At 36.6% G+C, this 14,365-nt stretch overlaps 1 protein-coding gene across 1 annotated transcript in view; it reads right to left on the bottom strand.

Annotated features, from left to right (window-relative positions):
- Nucleotides 1–4,010: 4,010 nt before the first annotated feature.
- SV2C (synaptic vesicle glycoprotein 2C) overlaps nucleotides 4,011–14,365 on the bottom strand; it is a 104,966-nt gene continuing 94,611 nt past the window's right edge. The window contains exon 12 of the mRNA XM_026865611.1: nucleotides 4,011–13,743. Within this exon, the coding sequence (XP_026721412.1) occupies nucleotides 13,560–13,743 (184 nt within the window). The 3' untranslated portion in view covers nucleotides 4,011–13,559. The remainder of the gene's footprint in view (nucleotides 13,744–14,365) is intronic.

The following is a 14,365-nucleotide window of genomic DNA, read 5'->3' as shown; positions in this document are numbered from 1 at the left end:
GCTTTTGGAGAGGCCTGGAGCCACTCTCTGCTCAATACTTGTCGCACCAAAACACATGGCAGAGGTGAGCCCGTGTCTGCCTCAGGACTTACCCTTTTCATGAGACGTATGGTACCCGGGCAGTGGTTTTACCCACAAGTGAAGGATCTCAGTCTCCTGCTGGGCAATGACAGCTGAAACTCTCTCTGAGGTTTATGTTAATAATGTCTTTCCTTATCCCTTTCATTAGTTCATTTTCTTACTCCACCTGTGGGTCAGATTGGTAATTGCACTGTTTCAATAATTGAGCCTGTTTATTTTCTATAACAAGATTACTGTCAGTAAAATTCCTTGACATGGCCAGAGTTAATGTTTCCACATACGGAGGGTCCTGTGTCATTGTGAACAAATATTTTTCCTTTTTCCACATTCATGTAACAATAACAATGCAAAGTAATATATTTAATTACAGATGACTTAGACAGATGTGTGCTCTTATCCACTTTTGTTTCTTTCAGTTTACCACCAATTAATAGTTCTGATAGACTTTTGCCAAGTCAAGTCTGGAGTTATTCCCTGGTAACTGGAGATTGTATGCCCATGTATTCTGGTCTCTAACATTTAGGTATTTTATATATATTTTAGATCAGAAAACACAGTATGATAGCCCTACCAAAGACTGATGAGTTCACACTAGCAGTATAATACTGATATTGCTGTAACCCAAGACAATAGCAATATCCTACTTTCCTTGGTCCTACTCCAACATCTTTACTAATAGTTAGTTACATTTTTTTTTTTTTTTTTTTTTTTTCCCCCTGAACAGACTCACCATTTTATTCAAATTTTAAAAGCTCTGATTTTAGGTAAAAACTGAAAGGAGAAAGTCAAACTCCTCCTGCATAATGAGAATTGGGTTGCTGACTAATTGTTCTCAAGGAGCCTGAGCTTATTTTCTATATAATTTTACTGGACAGTAACAAAGCAATAATTTCTGTAGCTCCTTATGAACAGAATGTGAGGGAGGGAGAAACATACTCATAGAGTTCACCAGAGGCCCAGACCTGCTGGATGGGAAATAAACCTGGGAAAAATAGTTCTTAACTGATATGTAATACTATGTACCAAGAGGATTTACTTTCAAATAGTCTAGTTCTACCACCAATGCTGCAAGGCTGTTTGTAGGCAGAATCTGGAGTTTGCAAGGGAGTCCTCAGGGAAGTATGTGCAAGTACAGCCACTCAAAGGCAAGACATGTAGCAAATATAAGACTCCACTAATGGCTTCACTTCCAGGACACTGGAGAATGTGGGTTACACTTAGTTTTATCAGATTTCTCATTCCTAGTCTCTGCAAAATCCAATGTGACTGCAAAGCAAAGATTGTTTTTATTTAAAGTCAAGAACCTCACTAGAGTCCTGGGGTTAAGTGCTTTGCACAAACAACAAACACAATTAAATATGTTATGATAGAACCTGTTGTAAAATGCACAGTTCAGAGCTATTGTAACCACTGACAAAACCACTGTTGTTCTGCAATAACTCAACTCTGTGCATTATCATGAAATTTTTATAATTAAAGTACCATTTGCCTGTGGGGGAGTTGAGATTAGATCTGTAGCCTAGACTGTATCTGATCAGAATTCAGCCAAACTATCTGGATATCCAGAACATTTTAAGTGGTTACAGCAGGCATTTCACACTTCATTCTTGTAGCTAACGATTCTTAAGTACCTGCTTTTTTCAGCACTGGACACTGTGTTTGAGGACTACTTTCACAATTTTGCATTCTGTGATTGGAAGTGCCACAGTCTGATTTTTCTGAAGGATAACGGAAGTTACTCAAGGATTGATAAGGCTGACAGTGCTTTGTCTTCTTATTTTCAAAGCTGGAAACATTGCCTGGATTGATTAGCGCAGGCGTTTCCAGATGTAGTTTGTTCAGGCATTACCAATGATGGCAGCAGCTGCAGCTTCTGCATCTAGGTCTAAATGCATGGATGGCATCTGGCTTTCTGAGCAAAAGTCATATAGCACTTTGAAGACATTAGTGTAGTCAATAGTGATACATAGATCACAGCTGGCAAACCTTTGTGTTTGCATATTTCAGCAACTGATGTGGTCAGGCCCTTACTTGAAGCTCTATTGTTTTCTTTCAGGAAGTCTCTCCATAATTTGGCTTTTGGTGTCTTCCCAAGCTATTTCACACATACAACTTTAGTCTGCTATAGTAATGCAAAATCATTGCTGAAGTCCTGATCAGACCAGTTAGGTCCACTCTGAGAGCAAGATATGAAATTCATCTGCAGAAAGAGTGGATCCGATCCACCTGCATATTGTGAAAGAAAACATATAGAATGGCATGATTTTCTGCTCATCTTAATATTTTCAGGAAAGACTATGAGAAATTTATGCCAATGTTTCTTTTCTCTGTTGTCAGTGTAAAGTGCTATAAAAAAGTTCCAGAGATGACTAAATAGGATGGGAAATGGTTCAGGTTAGATACCAATCTCACATTAGTCTAATATATCATGTGTGTAATTTTACAGTTGCAGTGGATTAAATAGTAATCATAGCCTAGTTGGCATCCTAGTGGAAATCAAAGGATATAGAGGATGCACATGATCTATTTTAACATTTGGTCTCAGGTAACACAGAGCTGGCTACTACAAAATGCCTTCTCCTCTTACATTTGCATCCACAGCCTTTGTACTTGCCTTGTCTCACACAATATATAGCCACACACACACAGAGTGCCCTGAATTAAGCATCACCTTTTTGCTAGCGTAACTGTGTCAGCCAGGACTATATACACATATGCTTGCAAAATTCTTTAGAGAAATGTAGTTCTATACGCTGAAGTTTCCTTTTTGCAGGATTATGTGCTCCAACACAAGATTCCCTGCTCCTAAACGTTTTCTAGAGAAGTTTCTGAAAGGTAGCTGTGAAGAATATGTGTAAATCCTCTCCCACACTCCCCTTTGGATTGTTATCTACTGCACAAAAGAGGTTTATTTCTTCCCAGAAGGAGAGTAGGAGACAACCTTAAAGGCTTCATCTCCACTAGAGGACGAGAGCAGTGCTACCAATCCCCTTCAGTGCAGGTAGATGAGGGTGTACAGCTAAGGAGATCTAAAATACAGAGTAGTATTTCTGTTGGTTGTACTTAATAAACAGAGAAAGTTTTTTCTGCGCTTTTCTGTATAAAAACTCCAGTTGCAAATCATGCATGTTCTTGGTTGTAGGGTTTTGCAAACAGTGTTCTTGCATGAGCTGAAAAATACTTCAATTCACATGTAGTTTAAATTTTCCCTATTAGTGATAGAGCTGAAGAGGCCTGTGTGTTTTGTTTAGTCTATCATCTGTTCAGAATAACCTATATTTGGAAATATATTTCCTATCCAGTTATGGGGACGGCAGAATGTAAATAACTCAGCAGTTTTTTGTTATTTTAAAGCTACCACATTTGATCTGTTGATCTCTGAAGCTTTTCAGAGGCCTTTAGTACATAAATGCAATGAAGAACTAATGTTGCAGTGCTGCTTTAGTTTTTGAGGTTTGGGGCTTTTTTTTGGTGAATACCAGGTTCTTATGGAACCATACTTTATTGTATAAATTCCCATTGGCCTTTTGGATGCATAGATCATCATACCTTGCAGCAGAATGCTTTTCATATAGAGTTAGATTAGACTCTTTTGGTGATAACATACCCCTGCAGTGCAGTTATGTAGTGAAAGGGCAGATGTCTGTTTTGTGCAATTATGTACTATAAAAATATGAATCCCAGATGGTTAACTAAAGAACTTTGTCTCTTTCTTTTTTTTTTTTTTTTTTTTAATGGTCATTTAGATTTCTTTAACTTTACTAACTTGTTCCATGTTTTCTTTTAATACATGTTCAACCTCTGTTACAGGCACTAAAGATGAGATAGATAGAGAACCTTTATAAAGAACTAATTAAGCTAAAACATCTGTTTTCAGTATTTTGTGGGTAGTGATGTATGATGTTCTGGCTATCATCACACCTGATATGTATTCATTGCAGAGAACAAATCTTTATTTGAATATAGTGGAGCAAAAAATGCCCCTTTATTAATCTGATGTACACTAAATAACTTTGCATTTGTTACATGGATGATAAATATTTGGCAGATAAATTTATAAACACTTCCACGTTTTATAGATTTATACTGTACACAGTCATCCTACACAGAGCATGCCCTTTCACAAGTATACAGACAGCTTTCCTCAGGGGGCTTATTCAAAACACTTGGTCAAACATTCTGAAAGTTGGCAATCTGATACAGAGGAGCATACTGGAAAGATGAGTTCACAATTGTGCCGGCTGGACTTGAAATGAAAATTTCAGAACTCCGAAAGAGAGATTTATCAAGGCACACACATGCAAACACATATATACAATAGTGATGACTGTAACCTGCTTTACAGGAGATCATACACAGCAGTAAAGAAAGCAAAGAAAGAAAGAAACAGAGAGGTCAGGACCATTGCCAAGATCTTGTTGGAGATTAGCCGATCTGTAAGTAAACATGTATAAATGGGAATCTGACTTCTAAGTAGCTCATTACCATATATACAATATGTACATGTGTCCTTGCATTAAAAAATGGAGACTGTCAGAAATGGTTATGATTTCTTTGACAACATATGCACACTAACACACCTGCACTTCTGTACTTTAAAGACAGTTTGAAAAATTGTACTCCTAGTTGTCTCAGAGCAGTTGGCAATTTGAGTGGAAGTTTAGTAGGAGAACCTAGGAGCAGAAAACAGCTCACAAAAAACTAGGAAATAATTCATTTCCTTCTGTGGCTCAACATCAGAAAATGCTGACAAGTTTTTAAGAAAATTGGTAACCCAGCAATGACAATAAATTACAGTGAAAGCAAAGACGTCTACTTTCAGTACCTTGTACTTGATGCTTGACTTCTGCATGCCACTACCTGCAAAGGAAACTGATCACTTAAAAAATCCTATCTGATTATGTATAGTACATTGTTGTACGTATTTGAGGCCAAGTTTGAGATACAATTTAGTTGGCACAATGTTATGAAGCTGAGCCTAACACAGCAAATTTTTGGAAAGCTTTAATTTGGATTTTTTAATACAATATTCTATAGAAAATGGTTAAATTAAGCTGTCAGTTGATTTATTAGGCTTCCAGCATTGGATGTTATTAAAATCCTTTTACTGATTGGGAAACATTACATTCATAGGAAAAAGGCAGGCTAAAATTATTCATGTTAAAAATAAAGGATAAAATAACACATTTCTCTCACAAGAGCAATTCCAGCATGACAGTATACACAATCATGCATTTAATAGTTTTGAAAGAGAAAGCTAAGATCCCAATTCTGCAAATTGCTGTTGATTTAAACAGGGACCAGTTTATACACAAAATACTAGTTTCATTTAGTACTCTGTAGGATTCTAAACTACTAGGAAGAAAATAAATACAGTTAATAGCAACTGGGTGCATTTTTAAAAACTCTATAAATGAGCTAGCTTTCCTACAATGTTAATTTCATACCTGCTCTCATTTTTGTTGCAAATATCGGTGAAAACTTTAATTTCACCAGTTAAGCACTGATGAAACCAGTCACTGTATCAGAAGGAATCTGTGGCAGGAAGAAACAGCAAAGAGCCCGTAAGGTTTCTCCGAAAGAGATGTTGGGAGGCTGTGCTTTATAAATTGCTCTCTAAATTTTAATATTTTCCTTTTCCTTCTAAACTTTTGGTTTTAATCTATGTTTACAGATTTCCAAATAGAAGGTACTAGAAACTATATGCTCTAGTCTCACTCAGTGAGTATGCTTCTCTTTTGGAAAGACCCACTGCTTCCCAAAAGTACTATCATGTCAGCATTGCTACCCTTTCATAGTTTCCTCCCACAGGTTTGGCATAGACTGGTATTCAGTCTGTGAAGACACAGAACATACGGGGGGGGAAAAAAAATGTAAGCTGCTTGGGTTTGTTTCTTTGTTTTGATCTTAGTATAGAGTTGGCTTTGCTATAACAAATATACAAGGTTAAGTCTTGTGGAAGGAATATGCTCCTCCTTCTGCTGCTTTCTTGGTTTTGCAGAACGCATGCATGTCCCCCACCAGAGAAAGCACACTGCAAAGGGTGAACATGCTGTGAAGAGGAAAGGAGAAATGTAGCAGCTGCCAGAGCTTTTGAAATTGCTGTCTCCACCCTCACTGCTCTGTGTGCATGTGCTGCTATTTTCACACTGTATTTGCTTGAATTATAATGGCAATTACTTTATACAACACGAATTACTGTAGAAGATCTTTGTGAGAGTTAATCATTAATTGAAAGACACCCTGGCAATGGCTCTGTTTCAGGTTGGTCAAAGATTGCTGATAAGAACAGCAGCAAACAATTGTTTAGCCACATTACTAGAGTGACAGCAGCTATGTACGCAGAAACAATGATAAACATACAATACAGAAAGACACAGACATTTTCTCATATGTTACATAGAAGTTAACATGTTGAGATCCCCATGGAACATGTTGAAGGACTTTTAGTTGAATAAGACAAAATCCATCTCTTTTGGTATTTTATGTATCTGAGAGTGCTGTGTCTCCTAGTCACTGGAACATGACCAGTGCCTTTGCATCATGTGCTGGTTTGCTGCTTTGCACAGTGTGGTGGTATTGGGGAAGGCTACAGTGAATTCAGAGCTCATTTTTCAGACCCTTTCCGGAGTTCCCTTTCAATGATCAAAACCTAATGGCCAGCTGAGATGAAATTTGGCATCCTAACAATTTTGCACAAGAACAAGTAAAGGGTTCTGCATAAGAAGCAGAGCAGGTTGTTATCTGTGTTCAAAGCATAAAGCAAAATGCAGAAAGTAACTGTCACTGAGAATGGTATGAGAATCTGGTTTGTAAGGCTTACATCTATCTATGTTATAGGGAGGGCTATGTGTATATATGTGTGTATACTCACCCACAAGTGGTTTTCTATGTGTATTCACCACTAGCTGCAGATATTTCTTTCCAATATACAGTATTATATAACTGCAGGCTAGGATTTAAGGAAAACAGCTGACAAAAAGAAAAGTGATTGAACCCTATGCCTTGAAATATTACTCTTCATAGTTTGCATTTCATTTGATTCCATTTCATTATTTTTTCCTGAACCCCTTCTTTTGAAGGATCATCTTTTCACTGGGTAAGACAGTTTTACATGAGATTCACAAATTACTTTTACCACATAGCCAGTGCGGGTTAAGCATATATTTACAAGGCAGTCATTAAGAGGATAGAATACATGTTTTATAGCTTAGAAAACATGCAGCATTATCAGAGAGAAATAGGTGAAAACTCAAGCTCTAGACAACAGATGAAACTGGAGCTCATAAGACATTGGACTCTTGCTGAGTAGTGTGCTTGCGATGAGTTAGGAGTGCTGTCCATTAGCAGCAAGTAGATCCAACTTACTTGGTCAGGACTACTGGTGAAAACTGAGTGTCAGGTGGTAGATGTCCAAAATTAGAAAGCAGGAGACTGAGCAAAAAAGCAGATCCTGAGGATCTAGGCAAAATGAACTTAGGTGGTTAGCTGTGGAGAGAGTGATGAAAGTCAGCCTGCCAGCAATTTCTCTCTCTCACTTTCAGACTGATGTGTCTGGCTACGGCTCAGAAATGTGGATGGCCAGAGTAGGGGCAAGATTTCTACAAATCTTCTCAGTAATGTGACATAAAAATGCATATTCATGCATACCCTGTGTATAAGGACAATACTTTTTGTGTCAGGTCATCATACAAATACCTTTGTTGTTAAGTAATCTCCAATATTTATTGGACTGTGTACTGGTAAGAAGCAAGCAATATGTTTCAGACATTTGTCAGGCAGGGAGGTTTGTTTACCCCAGAAACCAATCACACCTGTATTTTTCCCCTTTTTTTTTTTCCTAGTATTTTGGTCCTAGTAAATGTAGCTTGTGTGTATGTTGTGGGAAGAGACTGCCAAAACTTACCGATTTATACACTTTTAACTGGACAGAATGTACTCCAAGGGCTAGTATACATAGCTACATATTACAGGCCACTATCTTTGAAGATAATTCAAACAAAAAACGTAAAAAATCAGGCCCATTTTGTCTTTTTCTTGCTTCTGACATATTAAGTCACTGCATCAAAGAAAGGTGCTAAATGTGGATGAAGTTCTATATAATACTTTTACGCATCTATGTAGCACTATTGAAGGAAATATTGAAGGATCCTTCTTCCTCTGCAGGAAGAAGTAGGGTAATTGCCACTGCATTGGAAAAAAAAAAAGAATATGGATAGATATCAATAACGGATCCAATGATATTTTGCATCACTTGGTTGAAAATATCAATGTTAGAAGAAAGGAAATGAGGTTGATTTCAGCACATGGAGTGGTTGTAGACTGGATAAGGGTAAGTGAAGGTGAGTGAGATCTGCAAGTAGCATTATATATTGGTGCCTTCTATTTAATTCAGGTTCTGAACTGAGTACCAGATTTCCTGCCTAACATGTCTCTGCTAATTTCACATCACTGCCTGGTCCCTGTCTTGCCTCCAAACTGCACGCAAAAGCCTGTCTTTTCATGCTGTGTTTCCTGAACTAGTAGCATTGGAAAGTACTAATTCAGGCAAATACCTAACATTTAACAGTAAGTTTAATGAACAAGAAGGCAGGAAAAGCAGAGGAAAATCAGTCTTTCCCACATGTTTTCTTCTGGAATATGATTACTGAACATGTGTTTTCTTTCAAGACTCTAGAGGAAGTGAAGCATTTCTGTTTCCATTTCTTGTGTCTTTGACCCCCTGACTGAAAGGTTTCAATTTTTAACATTGTGATTGAAATTTCAATTGCATTTCCAGGTTATTAAACAGGAAACGTGTCTTGTAGGTTGTATTAGCATGATAAAATTTTGTTTAGGTAAAGAGGTGTGAATGGATGTAAACATCTTTCTCTGACTAATGAAGATTGTTTTAAAACTCACAACAGAGAAGAGAGTTAAAGCCCAGCACGCTGTGGCTGTCCATATGAGGGACTGAGGAGTATATCATATTGCTAAGAACTGGAATCAGCAATTGTGCCTCAAGAGCAGTTTCATGAAGATAAATCTCCATAGTGGTAGAAAAAGAAAACAAGAACAGAGAATAATATTTCCTACAAATGGAGCTGAGCACAGAAAAGAAGATTCAACCGTATCTGTACCCACAACAGAAGGAGACCAACAAGGGCCATTCTGAAAGGATGCCCCTCCTTCAGCCTTCTGGATATATAGGGAATGTGGAGTCTCCCTGCCTCACAAGGGTAAGATTGTCTGAAGGACTTCTGAGCTCACTTTCCATCTTGGTTTAAAAAAGGATGGCCAAACTGTAAAAGATATGTGGCAAACCTTCTTATGGAATGTTACTATGAAGCAAGTGAGAGTATGAGCAATGAATTTTGGCTTTCTTTAAGATTGGACTTTTGGTAAGAAAAGCAATTTGAGATGGAATGAATGGAATGACATGAAGAGAAAAAGAGTAGAGCTTGAGTTATCAGTCTTACTTTGGCCCACTTTTCTAAGATGATGAACAAAGAGTAGAATATTGGAGCCATCAGGAAGGAGAGCTAACACCTTTTCACCTGTGTCAAAATTTTGTAGTGTACACCTCTGGAAGGACACTGGCTAAAATCAAGCACAGAGGAGGAATGCTTCCTCTCATATAATTAATTAGAAATTCCCTTCAGCACTCCAGAAACCATGAGCACCTAATCCTGGTTCCCTTGCTAGGAATCCGTGCTCAGCAATCAATGCAATGCATACCAATTGTTGTAGTACATGCTTCCAACCAAGGTGCTAACATGAATATCACCAATCTGGTTAAAATGTACAAATGAATAAGATGCTTTCAAGAAATATGAGTCTGCTAATTCAATCTCTACTATCAAAGACCCTGTAAGGAGTAAAACTAATTAAAAGAAAATTTCTTTGCCAAAAGTGAAAACATGTGGTCTCTCTTGTGGACAGTTTTCAAATTTTCAAGTCGTTGACTGTCACAGTGACTATGATTCTAAATGCTGTCAGTCTTCCTCTGTCTTCAGGGGCCATTGTATTTTTTGTCATTGCTGTCGTTGGGATGAGTCTTTCAGCTTTACAGGAAAGGAGCACTAGACCTAATATCCTTCTTCAATTTAGACTTAAAGGAGGTTCCAATTAGTGGTCAGTCAGTTCAGTGACCAAGACAGACAGATAGGCAGTTCTGATTATATATGTTTGATAGCTCTGATACACAAATGCTATCAAATTTGGTTCTCTCTGTGTGTATCAGCAATCTAACCAGGCCACTAAGTGATTCTTTGTGTAAAATAAAAGTGAATAGACATAGGAAGGAAGTGCAATTCCTACTGTCCAATATTTATTACCTGATATAGCTTTGGAAGATACAAAAAAAAGACAGATTTGCTAAATACCATCCAGATCACTTTAGTTTATAACATAAATAACATTTGTGTCCAGATCTCCATAGATTAAGTATTTCTGTTCCAACCTATGGATTGTACCTATCTAATCAAGTATTTATAGCTTGAAATTGCATTAACTTTTATTGTTTTAATGAGATAAATCTTTACTGCAGTCATGCCCAAACAATTGATTTTTCAAACAGCTTTGATGCTGGCTTGCACTCTAGTTCTGCCAAATTTGTTGAGCCAACCGTCTCAGCGGCTAGGGAAATTCTAGCTTTAAGTTTTAATATGTTGGAAAAGTTAGTGGATTTTTTTTCTTTGTACATCTCTTCCATTTATGTTTTCTTCCATTTCCTATCCACTATTCTTTTTTTCCTTTTCCTATCTTGGAACATTCACTCTAATTCTGGACTTGGTAAGGTCCATATAGTTGGGAATTTTGTTCATCTTTACTAATTCCTGTTGTTGCTGTATTCCACTCCATCCAGATTTAATTGCATTTTATGACATAGCCAGAATTTATGATAAGAACCAGCACTGAAATCATCATAGTTTTACATGTAATGAGATTTTAGTGTGTTAACCTTGAATTGTAGCCCTCAAAAGTTGGACCTTATTTTTCTGTGGCCCATTTTCTCCACACTGATCAGGTGGCATGAATTGGTGGATCTGAATGTTTTTCAGAATTACATACAGAGATGGATAGAATATACTACTTCAAGCAGACAGTGCATAGCAAGACAATGTAATATTTTACCATTGCTGTTGATATTCACTCCAAACATGTACAGAGGCTTCAGATTTCAAAATAAGTTGTGCAGTAGGTACAAGGAGGTGGACACATGCTACTAATGAATGGCACAGAGAAACAGGGCTCAAATATAATTCTCACTGGAGAAAACAGCCTTGAATTAATTAAAGCTATGGTTAGTGGACAAAAGCCACAGATGCAAAACTAAGGCCAGCATTGTGTTCTTAACCTGGAACTTGACAAAAAAATAATTCTTCCTCCTGTTTTTTTTAACACAAGTTAGAAATCTAAAAGACATGTTTAAATCAGATTTAAATTTAAAATATTTCATCTCAAATATCTTGACTGATTATACTGCAAAATAAACACATTTCTTAAACTTTATTTCTTACTATATCATATTTAAATTATCAACATCAAGAAAATGCCCACTAGTTTTCCACACTCAAGCTTTTTAAATTCAGCTACTTTTCCCATTTGTTAATAGCAGAAAACCACATCTTGGGCTAACATTTTAGTGCTACAATGTGTAGCACAGGCATTTGTTAGTAACTGAAAAATATAACTCTGGAATCAGTAAATTAAACAGTGAACTTTAATGTAATGAATGATTAATCATCTTATGTGGACTTCTATTGACTCTTTCATTATGACTAAGACCATGACTGACACAGAACGCAGTGATAGATATTACTATGCAAAGCTAAGTTCACATATAGGAGCAGAAGAAAAATTAATGAAAAAAGTCTATTTTACTACACAATGACCTTATCTGACAGCCTAATTTCTTTGGCAATGATTCAACCACTTAATAAGTGTTGTCAGATATAATTAAAAAAATACTGATAATTTTTTCCTTATATTTTATAGCAGATTTGTTCTTTGAGACTTGAAACTGCAGATAATTCATCAGCTGATACAGGTTGTCTTAGCTCCACTGAAAGCAATGTCAGTTTCTGTCATCAAAGGATCTGCTAATTTTATAAATGTCTTTGTATTATATATTTAATGCTAACATTTTAAAGAGACTCCACAGACTTTTACAGAGCAGTAGGACTGGTGGGGAATGCTTTACTGTAATCCAGAACAGTCCATAGCATATCGCTTAGAAGGAATATATTTACTACCAGTTATTCTCCATCCTTGCACTTAGTCTAATGAAAATATTACAACTCCCTGCCGCTTTGTCATAGCTTCTTTCTTAATGGCCTTTCAGAGAGACATTGAAAAGTGTTAAACGGTGAGATATCTCTAGAACTATTAAAAGTCAGCTGAGAAAATGGTTATATAAAGAAGTGTATAAACTGTGAAAATAATTAAGACATTTTTAATGATTTCTTCTCTTTTTTTACATATATTTAAAAAAACACCAACTTTTGAGATGTTTTAATTACATAATACTCTGTATTGAATTTATGAGCTGACTAAATTTACTAGGTGGCATTCTATGAACAGATATTTTTATAACCATTCTGTGACAAATAAAAATGTATTAGAAGCATAAATACTAAACAAACTTCTGAAAGCATCTTACTTTTCATACAGTTCACTGTTCTGATTTTTCTTTCATACTTACAACAACGTACATATTTGCATTGAATCACTCCTGGATTAAGATAAATTAATTTCTAAAAATGGCAAAAATATTCCAAATGCCACAAGTGGAAAGAAAACAAATTTTTTTCTGGAGAATCAGCACTAAAGAGTGAAAGGGTTTATTGTGTTATTCTCTTTGCTGCTTACCCATATGGGTGTTTCATTTCCCGTGCAGTAGCTGTTGCCTTCTCCTCAGCAAATACGAGATGTACTTTAGGCTGAATCTGCCTAAAAGGGTTTCCCAAGAAAGAGACATTGCTACAAGTTTTTACCATCTAAACACAGCTGCAGAAGGTCAGCATTCTCCATCCTGATGCATTCTGTAGTGTTTCTTGATTTATGCTACATGCACTGATAAGGTTAACATTCTCTGTACCAATACTGATTGACTTGCCTGTCTGTATTGTTACAAAAGCTCACAATGTCATGGCCAAATTTATCACATATTTTTATATAATATGGCTGCTTGCATTTTAAACCTAATTATCAGTAAGGTTTTACCTTCCTGGACATGTCACTGAAAGTGTTTTAAGAGGTAGCTTTGCCGTTTGAAGTTAGGTGGTTTTGAATAGCAATGTATGCAAACAAAAGTGAAATTTAAAACTTTCATACAGAGATTTCTAAATCTCTGCCACTCCAAAGTATCTTTTGAGTTTGATTTCTGACATCTGAGCACTCTACTAAGAGTTGAGAATCTGAAGCCTTTGCACCATCGATCAGGAGAATTGACATTTGTACGAAGAAATAAATAAATAGTAAATGGCTTTTTCCAGTTACATCAACACCTGTGTTCTTGTATCAGGAAGCCGAAGTCCTACCAGACCTCCACATACTAGAACAGTAGAAGCAAGAAGAATAGGGATTGACTTGGTAATACCAACAAGGGAACCAAATATTAAGTTTCCAAGTACAGCTGCTGCTTTGCATAGTGCATTCAAAAAGCCAAAGCCTGTTGCCCTAGAAGAGAAAACAGAGAAAGTTAAAAAATGAGTGGAAGAGTAACATCTTTGAGACAAGTCCTCAGCGGGAATAAATCAGTATAGCCCCAATATCTTAAACAGAATTTATGCCAACAAGGATTCTGTGCTTGTTTTTATAATGCAAAATCAAAGCTCAGCTACTTATGCTGCCTCAGGGACCAAAATATGAAATGAATGACTGAATAGGTAGGTTTGTACCTCTACAGTAGATCAAAGGACTTGCAAATGAAAATTCAATAACACTTAAAATGCTGAATTGGGAGACAGGAGGTGTCAAGTAGCTCTCTTTTGAGAGCTACTTGGAGATTTGGGAAAGAAGTTATTAAAATAAAAATTCATCATCCTGGGGCACTGAATAGAAAATGATTTTTTACAGGAGGCATACATGTTCAACCAGTGTTTTTTCAAAAGTCTAACGAGACCTCCAGTAATAATGAATGTTTGTTGGTTAAAGAGAATAGGGTATAAATAAACCTGCTTGGTGCAGAAAAGATATCTGAGAAACTTTAGAGAAAATGGAAAGCAAATAGATTGGCAATAGAAAGTATGACACAGGCAATTCAGAGGGGCTCCTGTATTGCTGTGGTGTGATTTTGGTA

This window comes from Athene cunicularia, assembly GCF_003259725.1.
Source record: "Athene cunicularia isolate RWA chromosome Z unlocalized genomic scaffold, athCun1 chrZ_part1, whole genome shotgun sequence".
Classification (NCBI taxonomy): Eukaryota; Metazoa; Chordata; class Aves; order Strigiformes; family Strigidae; genus Athene; species Athene cunicularia.
Note: the sequence above shows the minus strand (reverse complement) of the source record. Positions and strands in the feature narration are given on the sequence as shown.